This window comes from Salmo salar, chromosome ssa21, assembly GCF_905237065.1.
Source record: "Salmo salar chromosome ssa21, Ssal_v3.1, whole genome shotgun sequence".
NCBI classification, from domain to species: Eukaryota; Metazoa; Chordata; class Actinopteri; order Salmoniformes; family Salmonidae; genus Salmo; species Salmo salar.
Window position 1 is genome coordinate 14,917,431 of NC_059462.1, and position 21,473 is coordinate 14,938,903.

Here is a 21,473-nt window from a genome sequence, read left to right on the forward strand (position 1 = left end):
GAGCAGCAGTAAAATAACAGTAACGAGGCTATATACAGGGGGTACCGTTACAGAGTCAATGTGCGGGGGCACCGGTTAGTCGAGGTAATTGAGGTAATCTGTACATGTAGGTCGAGTTAAAGTGACTATGCATAGATAATAAACAGAGAGTAGCAGCAGCGTAAAATCGGGGGTGGCCAATGCAAATAGTCTGAGTAGCTATTTGATTAGCTGTTCAGGAGTTTTATGGCTTGGGGGTAGAAGCTGTTAAGAAGCCTTTTGGACCCAGACTTAGCGCTCCGGTACTGCTTGCAGTGTGGTAGCAGAGAGAACAGTCTATGACTAGGGTGGCTGGAGTCTTTGACAATTTTTAGGGTCTTCCTCTGACACCGAAGGGTATAGAGGTCCTGGATGGTATAGAGGTCCTGGACCGTATGCAAAACCCTACTGTCGTATAGTCCCCTCAAGACAGGAAACATCAGAGGTGTAATCTGAATTCTGGTTGTTGTGGCCAATCTGGATGTGTAAATCGTCCACACCAGGTGAAGAGGTCGGGGTTGGAATGTCTCAGAGGGTCATGGATGACAACTACAAAGCAGAGCTCCCAAGAGGGTGATCCCTGGATACAGTCTGCGGCTAAAGAGTCACTGTGCTAGGCTGGGGGCCACAAAGACCAGCAGCAGATACATGCTGAGCTTCACCACAGACTGAGAATATAGACATTCATGCTCCAGAGTGGTGAAGTGGTCAAGGGTACTGCATCTCAGTGCAAGAGGCGTCACTACAGTCCCTGGTTTGAATCCAGGCTGTATCACATACGGCCGTGATTGGGAGTCCCATAGGGCGGCGTACAATTTGTTAATTTTTTGTATTTATTTATTTATTTTATTTCACCTTTATTTAACCAGGTAGGCCAGTTGAGAACAAGTTCTCATTTACAACTGCGACCTGGCCAAGATAAAGCAAAGCTGTGCGACAAAAACAACATAACAGAGTTACACATGGGATAAACAAACGTACAGTCAATAACACAATAGAAAAATCTATGTACAGTGTGTGCAAATGTAGTAAGATGTAGTAAGATTATGGAGGTACGGCAATAAATAGGCCATAGTGGCGAAATAATTACAATTTAGCATTAACACTGGAGTGATAGATGTGCAGATGATGATGTGCAAGTAGAGATACTGGGGTGCAAAAGAGCAACAACAAAAAAATAACAATATGGGGATGAGGTAGTTGGTTGTGTTATTTACAGATGGGTTGTGTACAGGTACAGTGATCGGTAAGCTGCTCTGACAGCTGATGCTTAAAGTTAGAGAGGGAGATATAAGACTCCAGCTTCAGTGATTTTTTTTTTCAATTCGTTCCAGTCATTTGCAGCAGAGAACTGGAAGGAAAGGCGGCCAAAGGAAGTGTTGGCTTTGGGGATGACCAGTGAAATATACCTGCTGGAGCGCGTGCTACGGGTGGGTGTTGCTATGGTGACCAGTGAGCTGAGATTAGGCGAGGCTTTACCTAGCAAAGACTAATAGATGACAATTGGCCCAGCGTCGTCCGGGTTTAGCCGGGGTAGGCCGTCATTATAAATAATAATTTGTTCTTAACTGACTTGCCTAGTTAAATCAAGGTTAAATGTAATTTATATATAATTGTTTAAATACAGGAACTTCTAATTCACGTATTCCATTCTCCTCTGTAGGTCTTACAAATGCAATATAAATAAACTATACACTCTAAAAAGAAAAGGTTCCTGGAGTATCCTTTAGGGGTTCTTTAAAATGAAACTTAGAAGGGTTCTTCAAAGATCCCCTTTTAAGAACCCCTTTTACTGGTTACTTGAAGAACCGTTTGAAGAACTTTTTGGGGTACATTTTTGAACTACCCCCCTTCCCTATTATTATTATTATTATTATTATTAATAATAATATGGGGATGACCAGTGAAATATACCTGCTGATTATTAACCTATTATTAATAATAATAATAGGTTAATAATCAGACTATCCGAGTGGCTACTCCTGGCTAACGTCTCTGTCTTGAAGCAAGCACCAGTTAGCCTGGAGCTAGCCTCGAACTAGGCACATCTCCCGGCTAGCCGAAGATGTACTTCAGCCAATTCTTGGGCTACAATACCTATTTTGCCAATTGGCCTGGAACCTTTTACTGCCGACACAGAGCCCCGCCGATCCATCCCGACTGGTCTACCGACGTAACCGTACGAGGGGTCTCAACAGGCTATTCTGTCACGATGTCTCCGAAGAACAATTTACTAGCCCCGGCCCGCTAACTTTTCTGATAGCTGTGTCCCCTGCTCGCCTAGCGTAGTAGTGACTACAGAATGGCACCCTGACTCACCTATTGCTGCTCTTTTGACCCTATGATCACTCGGCTACACAGCTGATGCCCCCTGGACTGTTTTAATAACACGGTACCTCATTTTGTTTACCTGTCGGCCCCAGCCTCGAACTCAGGTCCTGTATGTACCTAACTAACCCGCTCTGCCCATTCATCGCCATTTACCCTTTGTTGTCTTAGCTCTCCTGATCAACACCTGTGTTTGCATTATGCCTCTCTCTAATGTCAATATACCTTGTCTACTGCTGTCTTGGCTAGTTCTTACTGTTTTATTTCACTGTAGAGCCCTCAGTCCCACTCAAAATGCCTTAGATAGCTCTTTTGTCCTACCCCACACTCATGTGGAGACCTCACCTGGCTTAACTGGTGCGTCCAGAGATGAAACCTCTCTCATCGTTACTCAACACCTAGGTTTACCTCCACTGTAGTCACATCCTACCATACCTTTGTCTGTACATTATGCCCTGAATCTATTCTACCATGGCCAGAAATGTGCTCCTTTTATTCTCTGTCCCCAACACACTAGACGACTTGTTCTTATAGCCTTTAGCCGTACCCTTATCCTACTCCTCCTCTGTTCCTCTGGTGATGTAGAGGTTAGCCCTGTAGCCCCCAGTTCCACTCCTATTCCCCAGGAGCTATCTTTTGTTGACTTCTGTAACCGTAAAAGTCTTGGTTTCATGCATGTTCACACCAGAAGCCTCCTCCCTAAGTTTGTTTTATTCACTGCTGCATCACACGCCAACAACCCTGATGTCTTAGCCGTGTCTGAATCCTGTCTTAGGAAGGCCACCAAAAATTCGGAAATTTCCATCCCCAACTACAACATTTTCCGCCAAGATATAACTGCCAAAGGGGGTGGAGTTGCAATCTACTGCAGAGATAGCCTGCAGAGTTCTGTCATACTATACAGGTCTGTGCCCAAACAGTTCGAGCTTCTACTTTTAAAAATCCACCTTTCCAGAAACAAGTCTCTCACTGTTGCCGCTTGTTATAGACCCAACTCAGCCCCCAGCTGTGCCCTGGACACCATAAGTGAATTAATTGCACCCCATTTATCTTCAGAGTTTGTACTGTTAGGTGACCTAAACTGGGATATACTTAACACCCCGGCCGTCCTACAATCTAAGCTAGATGCCCTCAATCTCACACAAATTATCAAGGAACCTACCAGGTACAACCCTAAATCCGTAAATGCGGGCACCCTCATAAATATCATCCTGACCAACCTGCCCTCTAAATATACCTCTGCTGTCTTCAACCAGGATCTCAGCAATCACTGCCTCATTGCCTGGTCCGTAATGGGTCCGCGGTCAAACGACAACCCCTCATCACTGTCAAACGCTCTCTAAAACACTTCAGTGAGCAGGCCTTTCTAATAGACCTGGCCCAAGTATCCTGGAAGGATATTGACCTCATTCCGTCAGTAGAGGATGCCTGGTTATTCTTTAAAAGTGCTTTCCTCACCATCTTAAATAAGCATGCCCCATTTAAAAAAATTGAACTAAGAACAGATATAGATAGCCCTTGGTTCACTCCAGACTTTACTCCCCTTGACCAGCACAAAAACATCCTGTGGCGTACTGCATTATTATCGAATAGCCTCTGCGATATGCAACTTTTCAGGGAAGTTAGGAACCAATATACACAGGCAGTTAGGAAAGTAAAGACTAACTTTTTCAAACAGAAATTTGCCTCCTGTAGCACAAACTCCAAAAAGTTCTGGGACACTGTAAAGTCCATGGAGAATAAGAGCACCTCTTTCCAGCTGCCCACTGCACTGAGGCTAGGAAACACTGTCACCACCGATAAATCTACGATAATCGAGATTTTCAAGAAGCATTTTTCTACGGCAGGCCATGCTTTCCACCTGGCTACCCCTACTCCGGTCAACAGCTCTGCACCCCCTTCAGCAACTTGCCCAACCCTCCCCCATCTCTCCTTCACCCAAATCCAGATAGCGGATTTTCTGAAAGAGCTGCAAAATCTGGACCCCTACAAATCAGCTGGTCTAGACAATCTGGACCCTCTCTTTCTAAAAGTATCTGCCAAAATTGTTGCAACCCCTATTGCTAGCCTGGTCAACCTCTCTTTTGTATCGTCTGAGATCCCTAAAGATTGGAAAGCTGCCACGGTCATCACCCTCTTCAAAGGGGGAGACACTCTAGACCCAAACTGTTACAGACCTATTTATATCCTACCCTGCCTTTCTAAAGTCTTCGAAAGCCAAGTTAACAAACAGATCACCGACCATTTCGAATCCCACTGTACCTTCTCCACTATGCAATCTTTCTTTAACGAGTCCAACGCAAAGGATATACTGCTTTCTCGCGAACGGGCCCAAATCTCCGTCATTTACGCGAAGAAAAGACAGAGAAAAAGTGGGAGGAGGTTGGGGTGCCTTCTGAGAATTTGAATGGCGAGTGAGTAAACCCCCTCTACAATCAGTCCTATTAGCCAATGTGCAGTCATTGGATAACAAAATGGATGAGCTCCGATCTAGGATATCCTACCAACGGGACATTAAAAACTGTAATATCTTATGCTTCACCGAGTCGTAGCTGAATGACGATATGGATAACATACAGCTGGCAGGGTTTTCGGTCTGTCGGCAAGATAGAAAAGCTTCCTCCAGTAAGACAAGGGGTGGCGGTCTGTGTCTATTTGTAAATAATAGCGGGTGCATGAAATCTCATATTAAGGAAGTCTCAATGTTTTGGACACCTGAGGTAGAGTATCTCATGATAAGCTGTAGACCACACTATTTACCACGAGTTTTCTTCTATATTTTTCACAGTTGTCTATTTACCACCACAAACCGATGCTAGCACTAAGATGGCACTCAACGAGCTGTATAGGGTCATAAGCAAACAGGAAAATGCTCATCCAGAGGCGGTGCTCCTAGTGGCCGGGGACTTTAATGCAGGGAAACTTAAATCTGTTTTACCTCATTTCTACCAGCATGTTAAATGTGCAACCAGAGGAGAAAAAAACTCTAGACCACATTTATTCCACACACAGAGATGCGTACAAAGCTCTCCCTTGCCCTCCATTTGGCAAATCTGACCATAACTCTATCCTCCTGATTCCTGCTTACACAAGCAAAATCTAAAGCAGGAAGTACCAGTGACTCGCTCAATAAGGAAGTGGTCAGATGACGCAGATGCTAAGCTGCAGGACTGTTTTGCTAGCACAGACTGGAATTTGTTCTGGGATTCTTCTGATGGCATTGAGGAGTACACCACATCAGTCACTGGCTTCATCAATAAGTGCATCGATGACGTCGTCCCCATAGTGACCGTAAATACATACCCCAAACAGAAGCCATTTGTTAGTGAGTGAGTAAACCCCCTCTGCAATCAGCCATTGTGCAATCATTGGATAACAAAATGGATGAGGATATCCTACCAACGGGACATTAAAAACTGTAATATCTTATGCTTCACCGAGTCGTGGCTGAACGACGACATGAATAACATACAGTCACTGGCTTCATCAAGTGCATAGAGGCAAAATCCGCACTGAGCTAAAGGGTAAAGCTGCCGCTTTCAAGGAGCGGGGCTCTAACCCGGATGCTGATAAGAAATTATTCTATGCCCTCCGACAACCCATCAAAAAGGCAAAGCTTCAATACAGGACTAAGATTGAACCGTACTACACTGGCTCCGACGCTTGTCGGATGTGGCAGGGTTTGCAAACTGTTACGGACTACAAAGGGAAGCACAGCCGCGAGCTGCCCAGTGACACGTCTATACTCGCTTCAAGGCAAGCAACACTGAAGCATGCATGAGAGCATCAGCTGTTCCAGATGACTGTGTGATTACCTTTAAACCTTTAAACCTTTAAACAGGTCAACATTTGCAAGGCCTCAGCGCCTGATGGATTACCAGGACGTGTACTGACCAACTGGCAAGTGTCTTCACTTACATTTTCAACTTGTCCCTGAGCGAGTCTGTAATACCAACATGTTTCAAGCAGACCACCATCGTCCTTTGTGCCCAAGAACACCAAGGTAACCTGCTTAAATGACTATCCACCCGTAGCACTCACGTCTGTAGCCATGAAGTGCTGTGAAAGGCTGGTCATGGCTCACATCAACACCATTATCCCAGAAACCCTAGACCCACTCCAATTTGCATACCGCCCCAACAGATCCACAGATGATGCAATCTCTGTTGCACTCCATGCTGCCCTTTCCCACCTGGACAAAAGGAACACCTACGTGAGAATGCTATTCATTGACTACAGCTCAGCGTTCAACACCATAGTGCCCTCAAAGCTCATTAATAAGCTAAGGACCCTGGGACTAAACACCTCCCTCTGCAACTGGATCCTGGACTTCATGACGGGCCACCCCAGGTGGTAAGGGTAGGTAACAACACATCTGCCACGCTGATCCTCAACACAGGGGCCCCACAGGGGTGCGTGCTCAGTCACCTCCTGTACTCCCTGTTCACCCATGACTGCATGGCTAAGAACGAATCCAACACCACCATTAAGTTTGCCGACGACACAACAGTGGTGGGCCTGATCACTGACAACGATGAGACAGCCTATAGGGAGGAGGTCAGAGATCTGGCAGTGTGGTGCCAGGATATCAACCTCTCCCTCAACATGATCAAGACAGGTATGGCAACTGCATGGCCTCCGACCGCAAGGAACTACAGAGGGTAGTGCGTATGGCTCAGTACATCACTGGGCCAAGCTTCCTGCCATCCAGGACCTCTAAATCAGGCGGTGTCAGAGGAAAGCCCAAGAAATGGCCAAGGACTCCAGCCACCCTAGTCAGCAAGAGGTACCGGCAAGCGGTAGTGGAGCGCCAAGTCTAGGTCCAAAAGGCTTCTTAAAAGGATCGGTGTCCCGTCAACGGGACAGTTGTAAATCATGCAGCACATTATGTCAAGATCGCAGATTTTAGAAAAACAACAAATGTTGGTACATATGTGTCTTATATCGGCTGAGAGCTTAAATTTTTGTTAATATAACTGCACTGTCCAATTTACAGTAGAAAAAAATGCCATGCTATTGTTTGAGGAGAGCTCTTAACAACAAAATAGTTTTTTCATCGCGATAGGTTTCAAAAATTCACCTGAAGGTGAAATGTGTACTTACATTCTGAAATATTGCTCTGATTTATCATCCAAAGGGTCCCAGAGATAACATGAAGTGTCATTTTGTTAGATAAAATCCTTTTTCATATCCTAAAAAGGTCCATATAGCATGCACGATCGATTTTGTATTTCCACTCGTTCAATTTGCAAAGAAAGGAATCTGTGAAAATCTCACCCTGAACGTTGTTTCAACGAGTCAAATCACATTCGTATCTATTCCTCAAGGATCCTAGAAGGTGACAAGACTTCACTATTTCATTAGGGGTGTAGTATATCCTATAGGACACCGTATTTGTTCAGAGAGCAACTCCTTCATGGCATGCTGATGACGTGGGCGGCCATCACTTGAACAACTGTATCTTTGTCAAATAAGCACCAATCAGGGTCAAACCAAGCAAGCTAGATAGCCAATGAGCTGGGCTTTACGGGAGTATCCGGTATGTATATGTCGTAAAATGTAGCGTCTAACCTTGTACAACAGCATGCCTTTTCATTTTGGGCAAAAATTATATAGATATTCAGAGTTATGAAGTTATGAAAACTGGTTGTTTTGCAAATATTGAACTTATAATATGGCTACTAAATCAAAGTCCAAGTATACAGATTTGACGATATTCTTGCAGAAAAATGGAATATGAATGCGAATGTCTCCTTCCCGATTTGGCCAAATGTGCCTGGGGACTTCACACTAAAAGTCATGAGGTTCAGTCATACTTCAAGTTGTCCATCTTAAACTTTGCACATACACTGCTGTCACCTTGTGGACATTATTCAAATTACAACCAGAGTGATCGCTATAACAGTGATCTTTATCTTGCATTTCAAAGATGGTGGTAAAAAAAACACTGGTTGTTTTTTTTTTCTTTGTATTTTCTTCTACCAGATCTATTGTGTTATATTCTCCTACATTCAATTCACATTTCCACAAACTTCAAAGTGTTTCCTTTCAAGTGGTACCAAGAATATGCAAATGTTTGCTTCAGGGCCTGAGCTACAGGCAGTTAGATTTGGGTATGTCATTTAGGCGAAAATTGAAAAAAAGGGGGCTATCCCTATTAACAAATTCTACCCCCAAGCCATAAGACCCTTGAACAGTTAATCAAATGGCTACCCGGACTCTTGCATTGTCCCCACCCCACCCCCCATTTTTACGCTGCTGCTACTCTCTGTGTATTATCCATGCATAGTCACTTTACCTCTACCTACATGTAGATATTACCACAATTGTTGGTTAAGGGCTTGTAAGTAAGCATTTCACTGTAAGGTCCTGTTTATTCTCTGTGTGACAAATAACATTTGATTTGATTTGAACATTTTGATTTGATTGGAGCCCCTAATTTTTAGAGTGTAGGTTGTGTTTCCACTCATTGTACAAGTCCCCTATTGTAAAGCCAAACACATGCTTTAATTGTTAGAGTGCAAACAAAATGAGTAGGCCCCACCCCTCTTTTCACAGGGGTGAAATGAATGTGTCAATCAGAGCCACAGCATCTTCCCCCTCTGGCCATTAATGCTATGGCAGCAAACAGAGGTGTGAGAGGCTCACTCAGACAAGGCTGACAAGAATGCCAAGTATTCAAAGAGATATCTCCAAACATCCATGTGGCTAAGGTTGAAGCATGTAGAGCAAGCACTGTTGTAACTGACCTCTATTGACAATGTGCATTATGCTCCTGCACTAAATTATTTTCAAGAAAAGTTATTATATATATTTTTTGCATAGCACATTCCTTCCTTTAGTATGAGTCTCTGAGACAAAATGTTCCCCACACACACTGTTTATACTCAGAGGGACACAAGCCATTCAACCCTGTGGAAGTTCACACTTTAATATATTTTTTGGTATCTTTGTCAAAGTGCCTTAGCTGAATTTATTAGGTTTCTCTTCTTCCCCTGCCAACAGGCATATGTGTAGGCCTCCTCTTGATTTGAGAAGGAGTGACTCTGAAATGTTTTGAATAATGTGTTATCATATAGAGATGACCCCATCTTCTTAGAATTGTGACCATAAAGATGCAGTACGGGATCTTAAGCACAACAAATGTGTAACATATTGCATGAATTGGATTTATAACATATCACACGAATTGCAAAATTAGTTTGATATCCTTCAAATTGCAAAATTCGTAATATATCACATGAAATGCATGACGTAGTACACAATTGGATGACATAGTACACAAAGATCGGGGACCCGTTTTGGCTCGTGAGCACCACTTTCAAAACTACTGGCTGAAATTATACTGTACGAAAGTTTGTGAGTGCATCTTTAAGATCCTATGAGAATTGAGCTATAAGGACAAATGTCAAATGCATAATTCAAATGCATGATCAAAATACCAGCCAGGTCACTCGAGATCCAATGCGATATTTGACATTCATCCAGGTCCCAGGATGTTGGGAGATGCCTTCAAAACAACCCACTATGGTCAACGCTAAGCGCTATTACCATCAAGTAAACCGCGAGCTCTGCCTCCAAGGGCCATGTGTTCAATCCCAGTGGTAGGCACCTGTTTTACTTCTTTTTTTTTTAAACTCTATCCCAAAGCTTAACCTTAACCCTTACCTTAACCATTCAGATTTAATGCCTAAACTTAACTTGATGTTTATCCCCTTCCTGGGCAAACTTCAACACTGAAGTCAAACAGTGAGATCCTGAGGCAACATACGGTAATAACATAACAGTAAAAGATGAACGAGGGTGTCCATTTATACCCAGTTTGGAGACGCCAATTTTGGAGCCAGGGAAGGGAGTTGGAATGACCCAATCACGGAAGAAAGGTTGGTTGCCAACTGGTATTTATGCCAGTCTGTTTTAGAATTTCGGGCCTGGAGGAATGGGGTAGACTGCTGATCGTTAGGATACCTGCCTGTCCGTCACTAGCCTACGAGATGGTTGTAATGAGAGTCATTAGCCTATAGTAAATAGCTGTAGTTATAACTGTGAATAGTGTTTGTTAGACAGTTTTATATTTGAGCTTTTATTATTTTTCTGGATCCATTAATATTGATTAAAGTCGACTGCCTACCACTACACATTGCTGTAAATAAAACACGACTTCACCTGAAAGACTGTTGTTCAGCACCTTCCTGCGATCTCTCTTGGCCATTTGACTGTCTCACAGAGGGATTTTTGTTTTACTGTTTTGACAGTGCCTTAAGGAAACCCCTTAATAATGATGACCATGGTAAGATATATTATTCTTCAATACAGAATGTATTTGAAGGCAACTAGCTGCCCTCTGTTGGTCACTATTGGACTTGGCACTGTCCCATTTTCCTTTTGCACTTCTGCACAAATGAACTTTTTCAATGAATGTGTGAAACAGCAAAATACTCATGAGTTATGATTGCATTAATACATGTTAATAAATGTGTAATTGCATATTGTGGGAAAAAAAGAGTATATCTTCCAACTTGGCCTACAGCTGGATGTTGATATATTTGTGTACTATGTTTATGCAATGAAAGCAGATTACTTGCTGTAGGTTGCAGTACACAGTGACATGCCCCCACCTTTCTGTCTGAATCATAAAAAATAACACTATAAAGTTTACTAAATCAATAGTGCTTAGTGATATGGTCATATGAATATCTCAGCTAGTGATACTTCTTTTTTGCAAAGAGCAACATGTCTTTTTGAATATTTTACTATACACGTTATCTATCAGAGACCAAGTTGTCACAATTTAAGCAAAACACCTTTTACACTAATTAGGCTGAAATGTTGGTTTCTGCGGAATTTAGCTAAGTTCAACAGTGTGAGAAAACACTCATCAGAGACAATAAAATCAACACAAATATTTCTGACACTTAACTATGTTTTATCTGATTACTTTTTACATGCACAACGTTGCAGACGCGTAGGCACCAAGAAGAACCCTCAACTTGCTAAGCAAGAACTCACTACCTCAAAGATGATTGGTCAGTCCAGCAAGGCGGAAGTCTACTAGGCTCGGGGATTCCCCGAGGGAAGTTCCCCAAGCGTTATAATGCATGTACAATGAACATTTGTACGAAATACACCACTCTCGCACGTAGTAAATGTAGGCCACCTGAAGAATAAGAAGTTGTCGCAGTATCAAAACAATAATTTGGACATATTCGAATGAAGGTAAGATACTGCAATTATACAGTCAGATACGAAAGTCGAGGCGAGCTCAACTAGTGTCTGGTTAGGTATCAAACTTACTCAACTATTCAACTATTGACACTGCTCGATACAAAAAAACGGAACTGTGCCGGACCGATTTTGTACACTCGCCAATGAAGGTCGACGTTATATGATGTAGCCAGTTCGTGCTACAATGTTGCTACAATGTATAACTATTAGGTTGCTTCAGGCTCGTATGTGTCTTCATAGTATCATGCACTTTGGTATGCAATCAGTGACATACAGTGACTACTATTGTACTGTCATAAACGGGTGTTTAATCAAATACACGACTGGATGGAGAATTGGATTAGCTGTGTATTCAAACGAAGTAACCAATCATATCAGAGTTGTACCATGCTCAGTTCACTATCAGAAGTCTGAAAAAAATATATTCAGGACACCCAGAAAAACAAAACCCCAACTGCTTTTAAAAGTATTCGATCTGTCATAGCTTCCCATTTTAGGTAATTGGCTGTTGACTTTATCATATTAGTAATGTATTAATCATGGCATAATACATCTTTTTTGAAAGAAGAGATAGGCTATTTGTTATTGTTCATTAGCTACCATTAATAATGGGCAACCACATTGAGGTGTGTTTACCCAAAATATATGCCATTATAATTTATTAAATCTATTAACATCTTCTCAGTGCACAAAATGATTGTGAATATCTCATATTTTCCACACGTTTGTTTATTACAGTGATTGCAGGCATTTCTCATGTATGACCAAAGATTAATTGACTAGTAACAAATCATGGCATTCAATAATGTAAGTTAATGTATTGGTACACAGCACTGTACTTGTTTAAAAAAAATACTATTATTCAATATCGCATCAGTGTCAATAGATTTATTCAGTTTATATTTTTATTCCTGTTTTTTTTTCTGTACATATTTTGGATGTTTGTTTGTTTTCATTAACAAGCTGTTTTTACTTAGGACACTTGTATAATCAACCAGAAATGTTGATTTTTTGAATTTCTAAAATTAGCAAGGACAGGTGTAAAAGAGAAGTACGCACTGGCCCCATTGTCATGATGAGAGAGGATGACTTGGGTTTTTCAGTTTTATTCAAGTGTTTGTCCAAGTTAGGTGATTAATAGGGTTTACTTATAGCAAATGATGTGATGATGTGCTTTAATGCTGTATTGTGCCCCTAAACTTTGGTTGTGTGATATTTTGCGCCAGGCCCCATGACTGCTGTGTCAGTGATGATCGTGGAGCACACAGCATGGAGAGGAATATTGGAGATCAGCTCAACAAGGCCTATGAAGCTTACCGCCAGGCCTCTATCGAGAGAGACAACGCCAAAAAGGAACTACAGCAGATGGTATTATACCTTATGCACAGTGATAAAAAACAAACGGTCAGTTTCCCGGAAAGCCTAGCCCTGGACTATAAATGTATTTTAATGGATAGTCTCCACTGAATGTACATTTTATTCCAGGACTAGACTTAATCTGGGTCTGGGAATCCGGCCCCAACTCTTCTAATTCACTTATGAGACTTGAACTCCGTCCAGTGAGATGTGGTATAGCTTTCCATACAGTGCTTCGATATAATGAAATACATGATCATTACATAGTAACGAACTATAAAGGATACAAAAGTTTAGATACTAGTAAGTGATGCCGTTCACGATTCATATGTAACGGAAGTTTTACATTTGCAGAATGTAAATTATGAACAGCACACTCAGAAACTTCAGAAACAGATAGAAGACCAACAGCAGTTGATTTCAAAACTCAAAGCTCAGTTGATATCAGCAACTAAGCATCCCTCAGGTAAGTGACAAGCATAGTTGTTTTCTTAATAGAATTGTTTGCATGATGACATTTTCTGACATATTCCATACCTCACAGTTCATCTCCAGTGAAAGAAACGAGATGCCTACATTGGGAACATCCAGGCATACCGTTGCATTGTCTATTCCCCGGGAGATAAATTGTGCTGTAATACATCTTATTGTTGTTTCAGGACATTGCAAATCAGATTTTCTGTGTTGACTAAGTAGTTAGGTTACATTATATTTCCTCTCTTATTTGATTCTTAGGAGAGGTCAAAGGTGAGGCTGCTCCTAGAAAACAGGAAGAAGAAACCTTGTCTCCTTCCAACCATATCTTTGACAACCCAGGAAGCTCCTTGAGGAAGATTCATTACTTGGTAGATATGTTTAACACAATCAAACAATCCCCACAAGATTAGAGTTAGATCTTGTTTATTTATGTTTACAAATAGGATGTAGATGCAAGGACGTGTTGGGGTGCAAACATGACATCCCCATTGGCTGCCTCGTAACATTTGTTTTCTCTCAAAAAAGCTCAAAATCTTCTCTCACACATGCACACGCACACACACAGATGTTATTGTTCATAAATCATACATTTGCTTGTAGATACAGCTATCAGGGCTTAAAGATACAGAATGCTATCAGAGCTCAGTGCACAATACAATAGATCCACTTCCTGTGACATAGGCCATCATTCATCTTGTTGCTTTTCTGTAATACATTTATAGCTGGATAACAGCAATGTTTTCAAAAAAATATTAATTTGTAATATAATCAAAACTCCTTAGCGGGTATCATTTTAATAGAATGAACACACACATACTATGTTTCATCAACAGGTGGCGCTAGAGGATAGCATCACCAACCCTCAGGGTCTGAGGCCATTTCTTTTTATTTAAATAGGAAAGTCAGTTAACAACAAATTCTTATTTTCAATGACGGCCTAGGGACAGTGGTTTAACTGCCTTGTTCAGGGACAGAACGACAGATTTTGACCTCGTCAGCTCGGGGATTCGATCTTGCAACCTTTACGGATACTAGTCCAACACTCTAACCACTAGGCTGCCTGCCGCCCCATAGTCATCAGCTTTATAGAACCACCAGCTTTATTGTTGAGAAGTAATTCCCTAATAACTTAGATCACAAGGCATCACCCATGATTCTTTTGTTAGAATGTATAATTGTCATAATTATTGTTACAGTATATGACTTTTATGACATAAATATTTAGATTTATGAAATGATCACATTATGCAGAAAAAAATATCATTTTAATATTCAATTTGGATAGTGTAAGGTTGATATTTCCTGCAGTGTAAGTCCTCAATGCCATGTGTGTCTGTTTTTCAGAAGGAAAATATGGAAACTGCTGTGATTGCGTCATCTTCACCACACACAGCACCAGTAGCCAGCAGTTTTGAGAAGTATGTGCATTAGTATGTGCATCTTTTCTTCATTTTTTGATGAAAAGCAGTTATTTTACTTGCATTTCTTTGTCTCTCAGTAAAGATGTTCTTGAAGTGTTTCAAGCTCTTCGGGGGAAATTCCAGCAGATACATACATTAACCCAGAGACAAAAAGATCACCTGAAAAAAATCTACAGAGGAAATTACATGGCAAATGGTAATATTAAAGTCTGCACAATAGTCATTTGGAATTTGCTTATTATTCCAGCACTGTTGAAAGGAACCCAAGGCCTGAACTGATGTACTCTAATTTAATTACAATAGAGAAAATATGTTGAGCTACAATTGCTTTGGATATGTCATAACACGATATTAGTAATCATATATGGCAGCTTTAGCTTTTTTCCTATACACAATTAGATATCAACACCTTAAGCAGAACAGTACATGAATGCCTTGTTGGCCTATTTAACCATGGCCCTCCACCTGTGTGGAAATAGAATGAGCAGATAAATATGTTGAATTATTCCACAGACACATGCTGTGATGTAGCGCTGGTTAGTTATATAATGATGGGAATGAAAAAAACGACAATCATATTATACTTACCGTGTGTATTTATACTTATTGAAAATAAAAGTGAAAATATTCTTTACATTATTCATTATTACTTTATTATTCATCATTACTTGAACTAATCGCTACTCAATGGCAAAACGTAATATCTAAACGTTGTAAGTGAATGTCGATATGTTACAGAAACAGTGTGATGAAAGCATTGTGTTTGACATTCGACAGAGCAGCAGTTCTCCATGCCCATTCAGTGTACAGACGTGACCGTGGAGCAGGCGGAGAGGCCCTTCCCCTCAGCCTTGAGGCCAGGGGTCGACCTCCAGCACCCGCCCATGTCCCTGGCATCCCGCGGTGCCAGCCCAGAGGACACGAACCAAGTGGACTCCCTCACCATACTCAGCATCAAGTTCCCCCCCTCCATAGACAGTGAATACGAGTTCCTGAACAGCGCTCCGGAAAAACGCATTGACCTGTCCATGCCAAGGGAAGCAGTCAGCACTGTCCCTGCCGTCATAGAGGTAACCGTCTATGGAGCTGGCCATCCCATTCCTGTATCCTACCTCTGTCTCTCACCCTCCTTCCCCCTCCATGTCGCTCTCACACAAGAGTGTGCGTGGACACCAGCAGGTGAGGTTCACAGGAAATGCTCATTCCTTTATTTGCAGGTAAAATTAGGAAACTCTCAACTACTGATTTTTTTCCTGGCAAACGAATGGGAGAGAGAAAGCGTATAAATAGTACAAGGCAACCTCACACATCGACACAAGCGTGGCAAGTCTCTGAAAGTTGTTAATCACAATAAGCTACGATAGGCCTATGTGTACAACAATGCTTGTTACATAGTTATTACAAATGATCATAAAACACACCAATGCTTTTAGACCATAATGTTTTCTTGCCATTCAGTTTTGTTGTTGGTTATACAAGTCCATGTTGATCTCAGAACCAAAGGAATGTATATTTAATGATTTCCAGTATCAGTACAACTGTTCACACCTGTGAGGTTGTGAATGCAGAATGATAGAGGCAGTATTGCTTTTTTATTTATTTCAGTATACGTCAAATTGATCTTACCTGTCACGTAGTATTCTTTAGAATTTTCGGAAGGTCATCTGACATTTATGGAGTATTATTTAAGACCATGCTTTTGGTTAGAAAATACACCGAAGGACCTCCTGAGGGGCGCAGTGGTCTAAGACACTGCATCGCAGTGCTAGCTGTGCCACTAGAGATTCTGGGTTCGAGTCCAGGCTCTGTCGCAGCCGGCCACGACCGGTAGACCCACGGGGCGGCGCACAATTGGCCGTGCGGGTTAGGGGAGGGTTTGGCCGGCAGGGATGTCCTTGTACCATCGCGCACTAGCAACTTCTGTGGCGAGCCGCTGACACGGTCGCCAGGTGTACGGTGTTTCCTCCGGACACCTGGATAACATGATGAGACAAGACTGTAACTACCAATTGGATACCACGAAATTGTGGAGAAAAAAATAATTAAGAGAATAAAAAATATCGAATCAATGTAATTATTAAAAATAACAACAAAAAAAAGAAAATACACCGAAGAAATACACCTTTGTTGAGACGTGTGTCTGTGGTATGGTAAATAGTGGTACAACACCCACACTGATGGTAGATTTTATTTTGCTATTAGATCATGTCATTGGTTGGATTTCTCAGTTTCTAACTTACCATGAATGCCAGAAACGAATAACTATTCAATTCTACTGTAGCAAATATACAGCATTACAATAGTACAAGTCGTGGGCAGGAACTATGGATGTTGAGAAAGCGGGCTCAAGTTGGACAATGCTTTGCTTGTATTCCCCCGGAGCAACAGATCTTTCCTCAGTGAAAGACCCAAGCACATGACCTACCGTGCTGTAAGTGGGTGAATGTAAGCAATGCTAAGTGTATGAATTCTAGAGTATAAAGTGGTGTGTTTGTCCTTCCATGTAGCCCCTGAGGCGCCCTGAGCTTTGCGACGCTACTACAGCAACAGCAGCGCAGGCCGTGAGTGCGGAACAGCAACAACAGATGAACAACAACAGCCCTGATATATGTACCTACTGCAACGCGGTAGTTCCCGAAGAGCACATGAACAGCCACCTTTTTACTCATTGCCAGAGGGAGAGTGAAGCCAGCAATTGACACTAGCAGACAGTGGCTGCCCAATACAACACCTCTAGGGTTGATTCATGGTTAATTCATGTCTTTGTTGCCACGCCATGAATTACACGCGCTCTGCTGTATGTCACATGACACTGGCGTTTTGGGACTTGAATCCACTCTCAATCATTTATTTAATTTGTAAGAGGTTAATGGTACATTTTAGAGTTTTTCGTCTTAAGATATTACTTGGAAATTGTATGTCGCCCTATGAAATGATATTGTACAGTATCGGTCTGAGTGTAATAAAGCAAACATTTAATCATGATTTTTCACACATTATTTAATATGTTTTTTGATTATACACAAGGATTTTAATGGCATGCATGGTGCGAGTATGTTGACATACAGTGCGTACATGTAGGCCTACATTTGTCCCCCAAAACAGTAATAAATTGATACTGTATGTATTTTCAGGGGAACATTCACTGAGATCTTTGAAGAAGCATCCACTTTGATTCTCCAAGTGGATCTGGAAATGTGTGAGTCATGCAAATTACAAGTATAGAAAAATGTGCGGTTATTTTATGGCATATAGTAATATTTCAATCCAAAATACATATGCCAGCATAATGTTTTGCTAATCAATTTATAGTGATGATTTCTGTCTAAATGATTATGCTGTGCACATGTTGGTTTGTGAAATACTGGTCACAGGCATTTTATTAAAAGTAGGCTATACATAAATTCTAATTGGCTAAATTAGCTTTTGTAATTGGTAGCAGCTGCATGGTATACTTAGTGCAGAATATGAAATAATTCCATTTAATTAAAACAATGTTATAATTTATAACACCATATGGTCATTGAAAGCAGAGTTGTGCAGGTAAACAGGTTAATTAAACTATGTGTTACTCTACATAATATCAGGTACCGGTTCAGTTCTTCAATTACATGACAAATTATCTTGCAATTTGTAGATCAATGTTTTTATCCTTGACAATATTAGTCTTATACATCTTCAGATGATAGGTGGTACTTTATTAACAGATGAATAGACACTTGGACATGATTTTGCACTCCCCCGCTCCCCTTTTATGGGTTGGTTTACATTAATAATACATTTTACATTTGATAGTCTTTAATTTTATAGTCTTTAATTATATCTGACCAGCTAGTAACAGTATACCAATACACAAGCTGTTAGCAACACAGTCGATTTTCATGATGAGACTTAGCCTCTTGCCTACATGCTTAGAAAAAAAGGGTTCCCAAAGGGTTTCTTCAGCTGTCCCCATAGGAGAACCATTTTTGGTTCCAGGTAGAACCCATTTTTTGTTCCAGGTAGAACCCTTTTAGGTTCCATGTAGAACCCTCTGGAAAAGTCCCACATAGAACCCAAGGGGGTTCTTCAAAGGGTTCTCCTATGGGGACAGCTGAAGAACCCTTTTAGGTTCTAGCATGCACCTTTTTTTCTAAGAGTGTACCAATAGCTTTTGACTTCGGCAATATTTATTCACAGCTTTGCAAACAATTGTAGTCATTTTTACTATCTTGTGTGATGATGTCTTAGTGAAGTAGGGGAAATAAATGTATTAAAACATTTTGTGTGCAGTGAGGACCTTTGCAGCCCTTTGGATATGGGCTAGTAACACTTGTGCTGTCTAGATGAGCTGGTGTGAAGACTGCAAACAGGGTCTGTTATTAATCCCATTTTACATGCTTTACTTGACACCGGCGGATACTTCATAGCTATTTTAATATATTTTTACATTATTTTGAATCAAATTGAGTCGAGTCTTAAGGATTTGATAATCACAGAATATGGCCTTTGCTTTATCACTGACATTATTACCTGATTTTTATATAACTTCACCAATCTTCACGGTAATGTTCAAATCTTCTGTGATGGAGGAGCAACCAAAAGTGAGCAGGAGTTGATATCAAAAGAAAGAGCAGAGCCTATTCATCCTCTTTGACATATGCTAATAGATTATTATAATCATTTGTTGCTGTTCAAGTGGACATGGGAAGAGGAAGACATTAGTACCACACAACAATGCATTATCTTAGAGGGTGAAATAGCTGAAACAACATGTCCTTGTGCTGTATTTACAAAGCTGAATATTACATTTTGGTCATGTACAATGTGCCAAGCATAATGTGCTATGCCTAACTTGGATGAACATAAATTGCAGAATTTCCACATCAAATTATGGACAGTGAAGGATAGAGAGAATTTATTCAGGAAAAAATGTAGCAAATACAAATAACCCATCTCCCTAATGATGCTGCCTTGTAAATCTGTGAAGAGTTGAACACAGTGCAGACTGTATGGTTCTCTCTCTGGAATCATCGACAGATGCTTGCACATAATTATGTTGTCACTGCTTGTTATTTGGAAGAGGGAAGCTGCACTGACAGCTAGGTCTATGATTTTTTTTATTTGATATGTTTACTCACTTGTTAATAAAGCAATGTGGACAGCGAGCTAAGGACACTGACTTTAGCTCTTGGGAGCCCATTGTATGCCCACCTTGAGGGGAACAGCTTGTGTACCTAACCTGGGCCAGCTTGTTGTTCCATGTGAGCTGTGACGGCTGTGGCAGGTATGTTTGGAGGGAACATAGGAAGAAATATTTAAAAAAAATTGAGGAGGAGGAAGATGGATATGGATCGAGAGGGAGAAGCAGCAGGCTGATTACGAGGTGTCAAAATTGCCAGGAGCAAAAAGGTGAAAGCAATCAGGGGTGAGAAGAGTGCAGCATTCGTGAGGGGCAACTAATTATCCATCTCATTTGTGGAGAGCAGCATTTGAGGCAGCGCTAGCCCACTGAACGGTGACAGATTGGTGCGGAGGAGAGGGGAGGTGTTAGAACAATGGAGCCCAGCTCACAATCATTACTGCATGCTAATCAGGAGTGCTGCTGCACCGCCATTCTGAGCTGCACAGAGTTCAGGGATAAATAGGAAGTCACCAGCTTCAGGGGACTTCAGTCAATTCCAACTGGAGGAGAGAAGGGGACGATGACATATTTGTTCTGGCACCAGTTCTGCCAGCCAATGAATAAGCCAAAAGGTCCTCCTAGACAGCAAGTGGCCTGTATCACCACATCTCTGTATTCTAACCGACTTAGAAAAGGAATCTGCAGATTGTACATCTGAAGTTTTTTTTTTAATCATTCAACTATCAAACTAATATAACTTGAACGAGGGATTTCTATGATCACAGTGGTCATTGTAGCATCTGCGGTTCATTTTTGTTGTTGTAAATGATTGGCTTCCTTTGACAATAGCTGCTATTGAAATGGAACTAATAATGCGTGTGTTCTTTCCGATTGTATGATATATCTTGACTCCAAATACAATTCTATAATCATTGAGATTTTCATAATTACTAAAGGAATTGCTTGAGTGGCAGACTTACAGTACATAGTGTTTAGAGTAAGGTATACTATATGCAATACACTGTCATGACATTACTCACTGTCTATCACGCTTGCTTTATTGGGGTGGAATGTAAACCAAGCATGAAGCAAAGACAACATGGCCTTAGCGAGAACACTTGTCAATCTCTCAACAGATTTAACACATCACAATCACTGAAGAGTACTACTGTACCGTACTGCTTACCAGAACATCTGAAGGGAAAAAAAATAGACAATGTTTGTTAGATAGAAAAGAAAGACAGATTCTAGAATTTGTATGTAGTGTTAATTAACAGGAAGTTTGATCAACCCTTTTACTTACCACCAACATTTGGGAAGTTGAGCTAGTAGACTGCTGCATTGTTTACGATGAATTCTTTCTGTAGCTTTTCTTATTTACAGACATAGACAGACCCACCAGGTTGGAAATGCTATGACCCAGACAGGTACAAATGTGTTCCTACTGCTTTTAGTGCAAGGTAAAAAGCAAACCTTCTTCGTACTGAACATTATTCTACGATATTCTACAGTTAACACATAATGTGATCTTCAAAGGCCTTGCC

General features: G+C 41.1%; 1 protein-coding gene across 1 annotated transcript; it reads left to right on the top strand.

The window, feature by feature from the left end:
* The first annotated feature begins 11,382 nt into the window (after positions 1-11,382).
* Positions 11,383-17,810, top strand: LOC106581807 (TRAF family member-associated NF-kappa-B activator). The gene is given in 9 exon segments (XM_014164141.2): positions 11,383-11,562; positions 12,798-12,939; positions 13,282-13,393; positions 13,663-13,772; positions 14,749-14,822; positions 14,903-15,021; positions 15,603-15,897; positions 15,899-16,004; positions 17,333-17,810. Coding segments are annotated over 8 exon segments (1,107 nt in total). The 5' UTR covers positions 11,383-11,562; positions 12,798-12,840; the 3' UTR covers positions 17,525-17,810.
* The last annotated feature ends 3,663 nt before the right edge of the window (positions 17,811-21,473 follow it).